Source organism: Artemia sp. Qi Xiang Cuo, chromosome 17 (assembly GCF_049724085.1).
Source record: "Artemia sp. Qi Xiang Cuo chromosome 17, ASM4972408v1, whole genome shotgun sequence".
NCBI classification, from domain to species: Eukaryota; Metazoa; Arthropoda; class Branchiopoda; order Anostraca; family Artemiidae; genus Artemia; species Artemia sp. Qi Xiang Cuo.
Window position 1 is genome coordinate 1,750,243 of NC_142810.1, and position 14,979 is coordinate 1,765,221.

Genomic DNA, 14,979 nt, shown 5'->3' on the forward strand with positions numbered 1-14,979 from the left:
AAAAAGAACTTTGATATGATGGTATCTGTTTCTTATTTAACATTAATCAAAAAAAACTTTTTGCACAAAATACGTTTTTTAAAAAAAATTAAAAAACTCCATTAAACCAAAAATGAAAAAAAATAGAATCAAATAATCTACCAAGGATACAGCTACCAAAAATCAGTATCAATAAATAAATGAAACCCAAAACAAAAAGAAATTAAAATAAGTCAAACTCAAAACGAGCAGAAATTATTATGAGTAGGGTTAGGTTAGGTTAGGTTAGGTTACCTAACCTAACCTAACGTGGTGACGTGGTGTACAGTTCGTGGTGACGAACTGTAAGTAAGGAGCAAGTCGGGTCAATAGCAACCGAAACTCTAAAAAACGAAGTTTTGATATCAACAGATGTATACAAAGAATTGGCTTATTATGCTCATCCAAATTCATAAGATTCATCAAGTTTAGTCTTAGCCACCAAATGCTGCTAGCTTGAGAAAATCTATCTGATTTTCGAAAAATGGAGGAGAACCCCCAAAAATGTTAAGGAATCTTACCGATAAGGGTACCTCCAGATTCAGCGTATCAGAGAACCGTACTGTTGAGGTTTCAAGCTCCCATCTTCAAAAATGCAGTATTTTGTATTTTTTGCCAGAGATCAAGGATGTGTGTTTCTTTGTTTGTTGTTGATTCGTTTGTTTTGCCCAGGGGTGATCGTATTGAATTCAATTGTCCTAGAATATCGAGAGACGGCTCACTCGAACGGAAATTAAAAGTTCTAGCGTCCTTTTTAAATGACCGAAAGATAGGAGGGCAACTAGCCCCTATCCCAGCTCCCATCTCCCTTTTTTCCTCAGTCGCCTGATCAAGATTTTGAGATAGCAATTTTGTTCAGCATTGGTGAAAGGTTCAATGACTATGCCTTTGGGGAAGACTTGACCCCCAGAGCCTTTGGGAAAAGATCTGTAATGTATGGAATTCGTCCATTGTTCACGTATAGTATTCGTCATTGAGAAGTATACAGACATTTTTCAGGGAAGGGACGTCAATCTTCTGCCAGGTTTTTCAAGGGGATAATTTTCTGTTGGGATGGAAGTTTCCATGGGGGGGGGGAATAAACTTAGCAGGGAAAATTATACACTAGGGGAATTTGCCAGAAGTTCTATATGAGATTCTTTCCATTTATTTGTCTTACTTTCTCTTTACCGATTCAATTATTGATGTAGTAAAAGTGTTAAGGATAACTGTCCGGAGAAATTTTCACCGGGTCAGGATTATCTATAGTATCTATTTCCGGGGGAGGGGGATTTTTCCAAAGGACGAATTCTCCATGGAAAAACGTTCTGGGGTAGTAAATTCCACTGGAAAGGGGGAAGGGGTTCCGGCGAAAATTTCCTACGTGGCTGGGATTACTGACATGATATGAAAACAATCAGAAATTAAAGTCTTCTTCAAATGAAAGTGTGCTGAGAGTAGAGTAACTTTCTATTTACAACAAGACTTAACCCTGTTTATCAACGAAAACGCAAATGCCTTGTGACATAAATAAGCGCAACACACACTTATGTAATGCGAAGAACTTTTCAGGCAGAATAGTGCGCAATAAATTTTTCGTCGGGAATTTTCAGCGAGAATGGTTTTGTCTGGGGTGAATTTTCCTGATAGGGGGATGGCATTTTACGTGGAAGGAACTTTGAATGGGGGAGAAAATTTTCTACGGAGGGGGAGCCAGATTTCTGGGCATTATTTAAACGATCAGAAATTTAGTAAAAAAAAGAAGTTTTTTTTCCAACTGAAAGTAAGGAGAAAGATTAAAACTTGAAACGAACAGAAATTATTACGTATATAAGGAATGTTGCTCCCTCCTAAATACCTACCTCTTTACGGTAAAGTTTGAATTTTTGCCCCAATTGTCTAAGAATGACTTCTAAAACACAAGGGTCTCTTAAATTAGAACAATAAGAAGTTTTTTTTAAGCACTAAATTACTTTAGCGTCAAGAGTGAGGTATTGAAGAGGGAACAATCCGCTTATGCGTAATAGTTTCTGTTTGTTTTAAGCGATAAGCCTATATGGTTATCAAACACTTAAAATGGTTTCATTATCAATCCCAGGACGGAAGATACAAAACAAAAGATTGTAAGAGTGATAAATTCAAGCGGTTGAGCCAATGGCTAGGAATTTGATGTTACTAAACCTCATTGTTCCGTCTGGATTAGCGTTTTCAACATCTTGTGGAATTCCAGAATCTGTCGGGCAAGGTTCACGTGAAAGGCCTGGATCATTTGGGTTAGCATCAACGGGATAGTTTAAATCGATCCAAAGCATGTTAGCCTCATGGTCTGTTCACAAACTGAGCATTAAAGCGACGCCACGGCGCAAAGTTTTGCCCATTTCTTTTAACCCTCCAAGCTGGCCATAGTGATCATAGTCTCCATAAAAACATTTGGATTCAACGCAGAAATGCTCTGTAATTGAATCATATGATGATAGTCCTAGTAGGTTTGCCTGCAAAACACTAGATAATTTAAATAAATAGTATTTAATTTAATAATATAACCTTAAATGTAGGACGAGCTAATTGGAAATCATAGCTATTAAGCCGACTCCAAAATTCCAGCAGACAATAGTGGTGTAATTCCATCATCAATCTCTAATTTATGTCAAAGTGAAATGGATTCATTTTAAATTCATTTATTTGCCTTAAAATAAAACTATTTATATTCTCTGTCAAGCTGAAATCAAACAAATGATTCCATTAGGAAGCTACTGCAAATGACATTAAAGCATTGGAAAAAAGTAACAAAATATGATATGAACAAAAATAAAAATGTGATTTGAATACGCAGGGCAAAAATTTTTACATAAAAGTATAAACAAATTTCTTGTCTGCGTTTTTTAAGCAGATCAGTGTTATTTTTGGCTTGCTGAATGCAAATATGAACTCGCTTGTTTTGTATTATCTATAATTCTTGAAAATTGGTTAGGGGGTTTGAGCCCTCCCCGGAATATTAGTCTGACTTTTAAAAACGTAACAAAACTGAACCTAAACCAATTTTGAATGTGTTTTTTTAAGTCTTTTTACCCCATCCCCCCGAAAAAAAATCCTAGATACGGCCCTGTTGTTATATCAATACATATGTACAGTGATGTACAATTATATAGTTACTAATGCCTGTATTTTAATATTATTTTTATACGTGCTCATTTGTTTTACTTTTTTTATTTTTGTGCTTTTATTAATGTTACAAATCATTCTCATTTTGAACTTACGTCTGAATCAATGTGGTTTAAGTAGAAATAAGTTTCCAACCATTAGATGACATGAGTGCTGAAAGGACGTTCAGGACAGGAGAAAAAATTATGTCCAACAGGAAAAACAAATAATGTTTTGGTGTCAATATTTTTTAAGCTGATTCAAGTGATTTATCAATCTCTTTTTTCACCTTTTTTAGAAAATCCTTCCTTGGTAGTGACAATGTTTCTAAGAAATGCAATACCAAACTCTCGCATGAAAATATTTTCCCTAAAGACACTCATCACCCAGATTTTGCCCACCCCGGGTTGTTTCTCAGCCCGTACCTATCTTGTCTCCCATCCGCTGCTGTATATCGAGCTATGAAAAAACTTTTGTTACTTTCAAAAGGGCAAAATTAATAAAAGAACCAGATACGTTTCCCTCTTTTTTTCAAATAAGTTCCTTGGTTTTCTACCTTTTTCCTTTTTCCATTTATAAGCAATGTTGAGATGCACATCGGGACGCTAGTTTTTTATGTTTAATAGCAAAATGCTTGTTTTTGTCGTTTTTTGGGTTCATGGATTTATAAGTTATTTTAACTTGATGTCGAACAGGTGCGAATACCTCACTTGACATCCAGGAGACTCTACATGACGGCTCTAACCTTTTCCAATCCTCTGCCAGCTCTTCGACAAATCAGAGCCGGCAGATATCCCATATCCTGCCAAAATCCAGAAATAAACCCATCGGAAGGTCGTTTTTAATAATAGCCGATAAGTTCATTATTTGACCGCCAGGTGGCCCCTTGTCAATCAAACAGTTCGTGGTAACGAACTGTAAGTAAGGAGCGACCCGGCTCAATGGTAACCGAAACTCTAAAAAACGGGATTTTGATACCAATAGATACATCAAAAGAATCATATTTTAATTCTGATTTCAAATATATAAGTTTTATTAAGTTTAAGCTTACCCATCAAAAGTTACGTGCCTGAGAAAATTTGGCTGATTTTCGAAAAAAGGGGGAAAGACCCCCTAAAAGTTATAGAACCTTAATAAAAATCACACCATCATATTCACCGTATCAGAGAACCCTACTGTAGAGGTTTTAAGCTCCTATCTACAAAAATGTGGAATTTTGAATTTTTTGCCATAATAAAGAACACGGTTGGGTTTTTATTTTTATTTTATTATTTTTTTTTCCCAGGGGTGATCGTATCGACCCAGTGGTCCTAGAATATCGTGGGAGGGCTCATTAGAACGGAAATTAAAAGTTCTAGTGCCCTTTTTAAGTGACAAAAAAAAATGGAGGGCAACTAGGCCCCCTCCCACGCTCATTTTTTTCCCAAAGTCACCCGACCAAAATTTTGAGATTGCCATTTTGTTCAGCATGGTCGAAAATATGATAAAAATGTCTTTTAGAATGACTTGATCCCCCAAAGTCCCCAGGGGGAGGGCTGAAAGTTATGAACTTTACTCAATGTTAACATATCGTATTGGTTATTGGGACGTATACAGACTTTTTCAGAGGAGATTTTTTCTGGTAGGTGGGGGACGGAGAGGGTCGGGGGCTATATTGAAGGATCTTTCCATGAAGGAAGTTTTCAGGGGGGAAGGGACATTGCTATGAAGGGGGCGCCGGATTTCCTAGCATTATTAAAGAAAAAGATCAGGAATTAAATAAAAAAAAACAAGTTTTTCAACTGATCAACTGATTGTGATTAAGAGGTCATTTTTAAAGAACTGGAAAAAAAATTCGAACTATAGTTTAAAGAGCAGGGTATTGACTAGGGGGCGAACCCCCTAATATACGTGTTAAAATTTTATGAATATAGAAGTTCGTTACGTAAGTTAATTCTAAGTTACGTATATTTATTACTAATAAAAACGTTCGTAAATAAAATTAAACAAGTTTCGAGAAAGCCATTTAACCAAATATAATATGCAAAATTCGTTTTAATTATTCATGTACGGTGAGCCAAAATCAAAACCTGCATTAATTCAAAAACGTTCAAAAATTAAATAAAAAAAACAAGTTTTTTAAACTGAAAGTAAGGAGCGACATTAAAACTTAAAACGAACAGAAATTATTCCGTATATGAAGGGGGCTGTCCCCTCCTCAACGCCTCGCTCTTTACGCTAAAGTTTGACTTTCTCACAACTCTATTTTTCTAAACAATAAAAAAACTTTAGCGTAAAGAGCGAGGCGTTGAGGAGGGGACAGCCCCCTTCATATACGGAATAATTTCTGTTCGTTTTAAGTTTTAATGTCGCTCCTTACTTTCAGTTTAAAAAACTCTTACCACGTGGTCGAATCAAGGGAGTCTTCTCTGTTTGACAATTGCGATAGTTGAATTTGTGTTGCTGCAGTAGTGGCGTAGATCAACATTTGTGATTATGTTGGAGTATGGTATCCTATTTAAAGGCAGCAGTGATCAAAAGTTTCTGTATCAAGAAAGGTTGTGTGGTTGTGTAAATTTTAGAGGGTGCTCACTTGATTGGAAATGTATAGTTCTAGTTCCATTTTAATAACCAAACGTGACTGAGGACAACTAACCCCCCCCCCCCTCTCTGACATCCACTTTTCCCCAGACACATTTGATCGAAATTGTGAGATAGCCATTTTGTTACCAATAGTCCAAAAAGAATTTAAAAATTTCTTCCGTGTAAACATAAACCCCCCAGAGCCCAGGGATATGTATTTTAATTTATGCACCAGGGCATATAACGTTCTTGTGGAATGGGAGGTCGCATAAACTTTGGATCGGATGGGGAAATTTTATTGGAATTCGGATGTATTAGCGCCCTTTTAAGAGTCAAAAGTGAATTGAGGGTAATCAACCCCTCCAAGCCTTTTATTCCCCAGAACACATCAGATCAAAATTTTATGAGAACTATTATGTTCAGCATTGTGAAAGGTTGAGTAATTCTGGTTTTGGTGATGTCAACCTCCCCATGCTCCTCAGGGCAAGGGCTGTAGGTTAGACAATTCGTTCATTGTTTACATATATTATTAAAAAAAAATCTTCAAAATAAGTTTTTCAAGGAAAAGTAAAGAACTCCATTAAACCAAAAATATGCCTAGATAAAATCAAATAATCTACCAAGCGTAAAACTGTCACAAATTAGCATCAATTAATAAGTGAAAGCCAAAACGAATAGAAATTACAATAAAGAACCGATTCAAACTCAAAACAAGCAGAATTTATCATGATTAGGGCTCAAACCCCCTATGCCCAGGGGCGCCATGGGGGGGAAGGGTGGGGTTGGGGGCAGGTGATCATGCCCCCCCCCCTTTGTTTTGAGGGGCCCAATTTTCAACTCTGAAGCTCTTAGTTCATTATTCATTTTCCTATTTTTTTTTTGCTTTCGATTAATTTCTTAAAAACAAAAAACAAGGTCATTAGAAAACAGCAAATTGAAGACACTCAGAGATTTCCAGCGAAGTTACCCATTTTAAGAATATCTTCTTTGGCATGGTTTCGTTGGATTCGGCCCTTTCACATTATACTGTCTCCAATAATTCATGATATGGCGTGCTAAAAACATAATATCCTATGATATTATGATACGATATGGAGCAAGAGCATTAATCGCCGTAGGATTGAGAATGTGGAAAGACGTTTTAGAGCTGGTATGCAGTATATGCTCGTTGAAAAAAACTACTAATTTTGATAATTATTTATGTTAAGAATACATAGCTAATAGATACTTCAACTACTCGTATTATGCAAGGGTTCTGAAACGCCACAGCCATTTCGTTTCTACCAGATTTCTACTTCTCTTGATGAATAACGAAGAAGACCAGTTCCAGCCAGCGACTTGTGAATTTTTGAACTCATGAATAGGCTCGAATCTGTTGTAAATTTAAGCTGTAATTGGAGAAAGACTGATGAAAACATTAATGTTTGCGGTCAACATTGATCGCGCCGGCGGGGCGTTACCGACATCTTACCGGCGGCGCACCGCCGCCGTCCTACCGGCTGCGCGGCTTGGCGCGCTGTTTTTGGCCCAGCCACTGCCGGTCTTCCCTCATCGGTGCGGCGCCGGGGTCTAATTTTAGTACTACAAAAGTGAATGTGTACTAATGTTTGTTTTGACAAGATTTTTGAATAAATTAAATTTAAGCTGGGGGGATCTCAGGTCGGGGCAAACTGAGGTCTGGGAGAGGTAGATAACCCCCTCCCCACACATGGGCCCTAGCAAATTACGCCCCTGGGCTCTCTCCACCCTACTAACACAAGTATTATATTATACCTACATTATAGATTTTGATCAAATTTCAAAACTACCATAAATTACAACCTTGGCATAAACAATGGGGTTTATAGGGACAGGAGCCTTCCTCATATATGATAATTTCTGATAACCTAAAGATTTATCAAAATTCATAACTGTAATTAAATTTAATTTGTTAATGAAAGTAAAAAATGACATTACTAGAAACAAACAAAATTATTGGCCCTTGCGTTTGAGCCATTGTTTTAAAGAATTAGGACAAAAACAAAACTTAGCGTAAGCAGGGGGGATGGAAAATTATTCCTTAAATACATGGGACCATCCCTCCTTAATCCCTCCCCCTTGCTTACGCTAAGTTTTGTTTTTGTCCTTTCCATAAAAATCTTATGTGCCCCCGGGGCATAAGTTACAACTCTTACACCCACACACTGGGGGGTTGTGCCACCCTCAAAGACTATGTTATGTGATTTTTAGACTATTTTTGAACAGATTCATATCCAAAAATTTCCATCGGATCCATTTGAGAAAATTCGACGTGGAAGGGGGGGGGGGAAGCTGCCTTCCAATCACTTTTACTCTTAAAATGGCCCTATAACTTTTAATCTACAATCCAATGAGCCCCTCTAAAGTTTATGCGACCACCTTTTCTATAAAAACCTTATATGCCCTCGGAGAATAACTTACAACCCTTGCCCTGAGGGCTGTGGGGTGATTGTCATCTTCAAATATATAATTTCCATTAACGGCTCCCAGATTTATCATCAGTTAACTATCAATCATTGAATGTGTGTCAGTTTCTTGATGCAGAAACTTTTGATCACTGTTGCCTATAAATAGGATACCATACTCCAAGAGAATCACAAATGTTGATCTACGCCACTACTGCAGTAACACAAAGTCAACTATCACAATTGTCAAACAGAGAAGACTCCGTTGATTTGACCACGTGGTAAAAAAACCTAATGAACGAATAACTTCAATCTGATCCTTAGCCAAATTGACAAGGGGCCACCTGGCGGTCAAATAATGAACTTAGTGGTCAAATTAATGAACTAGTCTCCTGGATGTCAAGTGAGGTATTCGCACCTGTTCCACAAAAGTTAAAATAACTTATAAATCCATGAACCCAAAAAACTGCAAAAACAAGCATTTTGCTATTAAACATAAAAAACTAGCGTTCCGATGTGCATCTCAACATTGCTTATGAATAATCAGCACGTTGATAAGAATCTCGGTGAAAGCGTACCTTTCCTTAGTCTGTGGTCTTACCTGTTTATTAGGTAACGTTCTAATACAACGCGTTTGATATTTCAAACTACTCTCTCTTGTTTGCCAAATTTTTAAAGCTCTGAGATCCCAAACAAGAACTTTGCGGTCGGATGCACCGACAACCAGCTTCTATCCACTTAAAGCCAAAGTATATACCAAAAGACAAAGATAATGATTGTGATACGCAAGATAAGGTGCAAAAAAAAACAACAATAATCATTCTGTTTGGGTTTCATGATTTAGATTTTCTGGTCTTTTTTTTAGTTGATCCAATTTTTCTTTTATATATTCTTGAAAATGACCATAATTCGTTTCCTCTTCCTCTGATGGTGGAGGAATGTCTAAAATTGTCTGCAGCTCTCTTTCTTCTCGAGTTATCTCTTTTCTAATAAAGAATATTGTATCTTCGGACGACCAATATGAACTGTGTGCCTGTAAGGATCGAAGATATACATCCAATCCTCCGTCACTAGTCTCAGGCACATCGAGTGCATAGTCCAATCGTTTACCTTCATTAAATTGGCCTATGAAATTTTCTGTCCATGGAATGTCTGATCCATAGGACCATAGGACCAAATTATTGGACAATTTTGGATTAGTGTGTGGTAGTATACCAAGTTTAATGAGATAGTCACCCAATTTAATCCAGCTGGTGAAGTATCTACTGTATCGATAGAACATTCGGTCACTTTTCTTTTTGTAAGCCTGGATTAAAACCGGATGAATATCTCTCAACTGGGGATGTATTTTCGGTTTAATCCTGTAGGCTACTGGGTCTTGCGGATCAAAGATGTTAAAAAAAACTTTTATAGTACGAATCTTTAAGTTCACTTGGACATTCTTGTCCCCTCGAGCCAGGAGAAACAGGCCAATGGGTGATCCCATGGCGAAAAAATTCTCGATTTTGAATTTTAATCGAGAATTTAACTCTGTGTCTTCATCTTGATTTGTCAGGATGTCAAATAGGATCACAGATCCCAGGCTGTGGCCAATTAGGGAAACTGTTCCTTCAAAATTAGGGTTTTGATTCAGAAATAAACTTTGAAGTTTGTTAAGCTCTTCAGTAACAATTGATATTATTTTCTTGTGATGTTTTGCTGTCAAGTAAAACATAATATCAATCAATGTTTTGTTTGCAAGAGTTCTTAGCTGCTTTACTTTTCCTAAAGTTATCGATTGAAGTTCTTCATCTAGGTAATCCTGGTGTAACTTGTCATTCCATGTTACAGGTAAGAATTCAATCCTTTTGACGTCATCCCCTGACTCCTCAGAAATTAAATTATTTGCGATGTCACGAAATCTGTCCACATTTTTGACAAAAGGGCTTTTCATCGAACCTATCCCGTGAACGATAAATGATATATGGTCAATGTTTTTATTTTCACTTATTGGCATTTCATGAACGTCCTGATGAAATCTGTGTCCGTCGAAGCATTCAGAACCTGGTTTGTGACACCATACCAAACGGTCAATCGAAATAAAGATTACGACATATCTGTCTATTGTAAGAGTGCTGCCCAAATACACGCTTCACAGGACATATGAGCGGGACAGGAGAGCCCTTCACGAATCCTTAATCCCAGAGGGGGAGGACATTTACACCGCAGCTCATTTGCGGGATGATTGGAGGCTGTTATCGGACGCCCTGTGTGCCTCTGGAGGTACAGTAGGAGCTAAGGTCTAAGGTAATGTAAGAGTGCTACCCCAATTGTCATTATTCAAGGTCCACATAAAATACTCTTCGAGATTTGCAGACTCTTGTAAACTGAAGGGTTCAAATTTGTTCCCTCAAGGAAAAAACTGGTACCACCCACTTCGTCTTACAGGAAACAGTTCTTCATGCCAATATACAGGCCTGCAAAAACCATGATTCGGCCAACAGCTAAAATCTAAATTTGTATCGAACCGGTTACCCATCATGGGGACTTTGTTCCTTCCTTCTAAATATCCTCTTTCAAGAAGAGATGAATCTTCTTTTGAGAAGGGACTCCACACTTCTTTATCATCGTTTTCACTGGCAGGCTTCATATAAAACCAGTGATTGGTGATCTCCAAATTTGCTGCATCGCCATCTTTTGCTGCACACTGGCTTGCGTTAATCCGCTGGTCGTCACCTTTTTGAACATACTCGTCTTCATTTTGCTGGCCAATAATTTTAATATGTTCCTTCGATGCTAGAGCTGTACTGGACTTTTCGGAGAATAACTTACAACCCTTGCCCTGAGGGCTGTGGGGTGGTTGTCATCTTCAAATATATAATCTTCATTAACGGCTCCCAGATTTATCATCAGTTAACTATCAATCTTTGAAGGCGTGTCAGTTTCTTGATACAGAAACTTTTTATCACTGTTGCCTATAAATAGGATACCATACTCCAACAGAATTAAAAATGTTGATCTACGCCACTACTGCAGTAACACAAAGTCAACTATCACAATTGTCAAACAGAGAAGACTCCCTTGATTCGACCACGTGGTAAAAAAAAAATAATGAACGAATAACTTCAATCTGATTCTTTGCCAGATTGACAAAGGGCCACCTGGCAGTCAAATAATGAGCTTATCGGCTATTATTAAAAACGACCTTCCGATGGGTTTATTTCTGGATTATGGCAGGATATGGGATATCTGCTGGTTCTGATTTGTCGAAGAGCTGGCAGAGGATTGCAAAAGGTGAGAGCCGTCATGTAGAGTCTCCTGGATGTCAAGTGAGGTATTCGCACCTGTTCCACAACAAGTTAAAATAACTTATAAATCCATGAAACCAAAAAACTGCAAAAACAAGCATTTTGCTATTAAACTTAAAAAACTAGCGTTCCGATGTGCATCTCAACATTGCTTATAAATAATCAGCACGTTGATAAGAGTCTTGGTGAAAGCTTACCTTTCCTTAGTCTGTGGTCTTACCTGTTTATTAGGTAACGTTATAATACAACGCGTTTGATTTTTCAAACTACTCTCTCTTGTTTGCCAAATTTTTAAAGCTCTGAGATCCCAAACAAGAACTTTGCGGTCGGATGCACCGACAACCAGCTTCTATCCACTTAAAGCCAAAGCATATACCAAAAGACAAAAATAATGATTGTGATGCGCAAGATAAGGTGCAAAAAAAAACCAACAATAATCATTCTGTTTGGGTTTCATGATTTAGATTTTCTGGTCTTTTTTTTTTTAGTTGATCCAATTTTTCTTTTATATATTCTTGGAAATGACCATAATTCATTTCCTCTTCCTCTGATGGTGGAGGAGTGTCTAAAATTGTCTGCAGCTCTCTTTCTTCTCGAGTTATCTCTTTTCTAATAAAGAAAATTGTATTTTCGGATGTCCAGTATGAACTGTGTGCCTGTAAGGATCGCAGATATTCATCCAAACCTCCGTCACTAGTCTCAGGCACATTGAGTGCATAGTCCAATCGTTTACCTTCATTTAATTGGCCTATGAAATTTTCAGTCTGTGGAATGTCTGATCCATAGGACGGATTGTTGGACAATTTTGGATTCGTATGTGGTAGTATACCTAGTTTAGTGAGAATGTCACCCAATTTAATCCAGCTGGCGAAGTATCTACCGTATCGATAAAAGATTTGGTCACCTTTCTTTTTGTAGGCCTGGATTAAAACTGGACGAATATCTCTCAACTGGGGATGTATTTTCGGTTCAATCCTGTAGGCTACTGGATCATGTGGATCGAAAATATTAAAAAAATGTTTTATAGTACGAATCTTTAAGTTCACTTGGACATTCTTGTCCCCTCGAGCCACGAGAAACAGGCCAATGGGTGATCCCATGGCGAAAAAATTCTCGATTTTGAAATTTAATCGAAAATTTAACTCTTTCTCTTCATCTTGATTTGTCAGGATGTCAAATAGGATCACAGATCCCAGGCTGTGGCCAATTAGGGAAACTGTTCCTTCAAAATTAGGGTTTCGATTAAGAAATAAAGTTTGAAGTTTGTTAAGCTCTTCAGTAACAATTCTTATGATTTTCTTGTGATGTTCTGCTGTCAAGTAAAACATAATATCAATCAATGTTTCGTTTGCAAGAGTTCTAAGCTGCTTTACTTTTCCTAAAGTTATCGATTGAAGTTCTTCCTCTAGGTAATCCTGGTGTAGCTTGTCATGCCACATTACAGGTAAGAATTCAATCCTTTTGACGTCATCCCCTGACTCCTCAGAAATTAAATTATTTGCGATGTCACGAAACCCGTCCACATTTTTGACAAAAGGGCTTTTCCTCGAACCTATCCCGTGAACGATAAATGCTACATGGTCAATGTTTTTATTTTCACTCATTGGCATTTCATGAACGTTCTTATGAAATCTGTGCACGTCGAAGCATTCAGAACCTGGTTTTTGACACCATACCAAACGGTCAATCGAAATAAAGATTACGACATATCTGTCTATTGTAAGAGTACTACCCCAATTGTCATTATTCAAGGTCCACATGAAATGCTCTTTGAGATTTGCAGACTCTTGTAAACTGAAGGGTTCAAATTTGTTCCCTGAAGGAGAAAACCGGTACCACCCATTTCGTCTTACAGGAAACAGTTCTTCATGCCAATATACAGGCCTGCAAACACCCTGATTCGGCCAACAGCTAAAATCTAAATTGGTATCGAACCGGTTACCCATCACGGGGACTTTGTCCCTTCCTTCTAAAAATGCTCTTTCAAGAAGAGATGAATCTTCTTTCGAGAAGGGACTCCAAACTTCTTTAACATCGTTTTCACTGGCGGGCTTGCTATAAAACCAGTGGGTGATCTCCAAATTTGCTGCATCGCTATCTTTTGCTGCACTCTGGCTTGCGTTAATCCTCTGGTCGTCACCTTTTTGAACATACTCGTCTTTATTCTGCTGGCCAATAATTTTAATATGTTCCTTCGATGCTAGAGCTGTACTGGCCTTTTCCTCAGTACCTGGCTTTAATTCAGTTTGATTAATAGGAGAACTCATTTTTGGTAATTTTTTTTTATTAAGTAATTAATATTGCATGGGTAATCGCAAGGTATATATATAAAAAATTACGTCATAATTGTTGCGCAACAATGACGTTTATATAAAAATTGATGTTACTGCTTTATAATTCAAATGACGTCACACTGACAGCATTGCCATGATCTACGCAAAAGAAGAATACAGATTGAAGATGCCAAAATATACCTGAGAACTATGTCAATGGTTCACTTATGAACAATTTTCAAAGAAACTGATATTTTAAAGAGCCACAATAAAGACTAAAGAACCACAATAAAGACTGATAATACATTCTTTATATTTGACAATTTATTTAGACTCATATATATACATTCAGATACGTCAAGATAATTTGTAACTCCCTTACGTTGTTTATTAATACCAGGGTCTTTCATATAGAGCCAGGTTGTATAGGAACAAACATACAATGTTTTGGGGATGATATTAACTTTTATTTTTCAAGTCAACTTGACGAAGTATGAATCTAAATTAACAATACTATGAAGCATGAAGAAGCGGAGCAAAACAAAAGAAAAGAGAAAATAAAGACGAAAACAAATCAACCGAACATAATAATCTACTAAATACAAACAAATCACACTTCAACTATCAAGCAAGAAAGTCGCTATGCGTGTCCAGATTTTCAAAACAGCGTATTCTGTTGAAAATGATTGAAAAATTGTCTCCAACATACAAATAGTATGCCTAACTATCGATTCCTATGAAAAAAAATACAAAGATTTAAAATATTCTTTACTTTTTTCATAAAAAAGACAGTGCCAATAAGAAACAAAAAGAAATTAGTGCACATTTTTGCAGATAGGAACTTGAAACCTCTACAGTAAGGTTCTCTGATAGACTGAATATGATGATATGATTTTCGTTAAGGTTCTTTGACTTTTAGAGGGTGTATCCCCCCTTTTTTGGAAACTTATCAGATTTTCTCAGGCCCGTAACCTAACCTTAACACTAATTTTCTGAGGTAACACTATGCTTAATGAATCTAAAATATTTGGAATCAACATAATAAGCCAATTCTATTGATATATGTTTTTATATCAACTGTAATTTAAAGCTTCGGTTATTATAGAGCCATGTCACTCCTTACTTAGAGATTTCCTATACCAGTATAGTTTCCAAAGAGGAAAATCCCTGTGCCTTTTTTTATTTGGTAATTTTAACTGGTAACAATACCAATTACGGCGAGCTTTTACCTTTTAGAATTTTTTTATTTATCACTTTCACTGACACTGAATCGCTTAAGCGTTAAATATAAATTAA

At 37.0% G+C, this 14,979-nt stretch overlaps 1 protein-coding gene across 1 annotated transcript; it reads right to left on the reverse strand.

Moving 5' to 3' along the window:
• Positions 1–2,135: 2,135 nt before the first annotated feature.
• Positions 2,136–10,119, reverse strand: LOC148941781 (triacylglycerol hydrolase DDHD2-like). The gene is made up of 2 exons (XM_089103607.1): positions 9,027–10,119; positions 2,136–2,323 (listed from the first exon to the last, which is right to left on the reverse strand). The coding sequence occupies exons 1-2, from the start codon at positions 10,117–10,119 to the stop codon at positions 2,136–2,138; spliced, it is 1,281 nt and encodes a 426-aa protein (XP_088959733.1).
• Between the last annotated feature and the right edge of the window lie 4,860 nt (positions 10,120–14,979).

What these genes read in the sequence shown, in the direction of transcription:
- LOC148941781 (XM_089103607.1), bottom strand. Translation starts at nt 10,119, where the DNA reads ATGCCAATAAGTGAAAATAAAAACATTGACCATATATCATTTATCGTT. An exon ending in GGAAGAGGAAACGAATTATG is followed by an intron (nt 2,324 to 9,026) that starts GTCATTTTCAAG and finishes GTTTGTGAACAG; the next exon opens with ACCATGAGGCTAACATGCTT.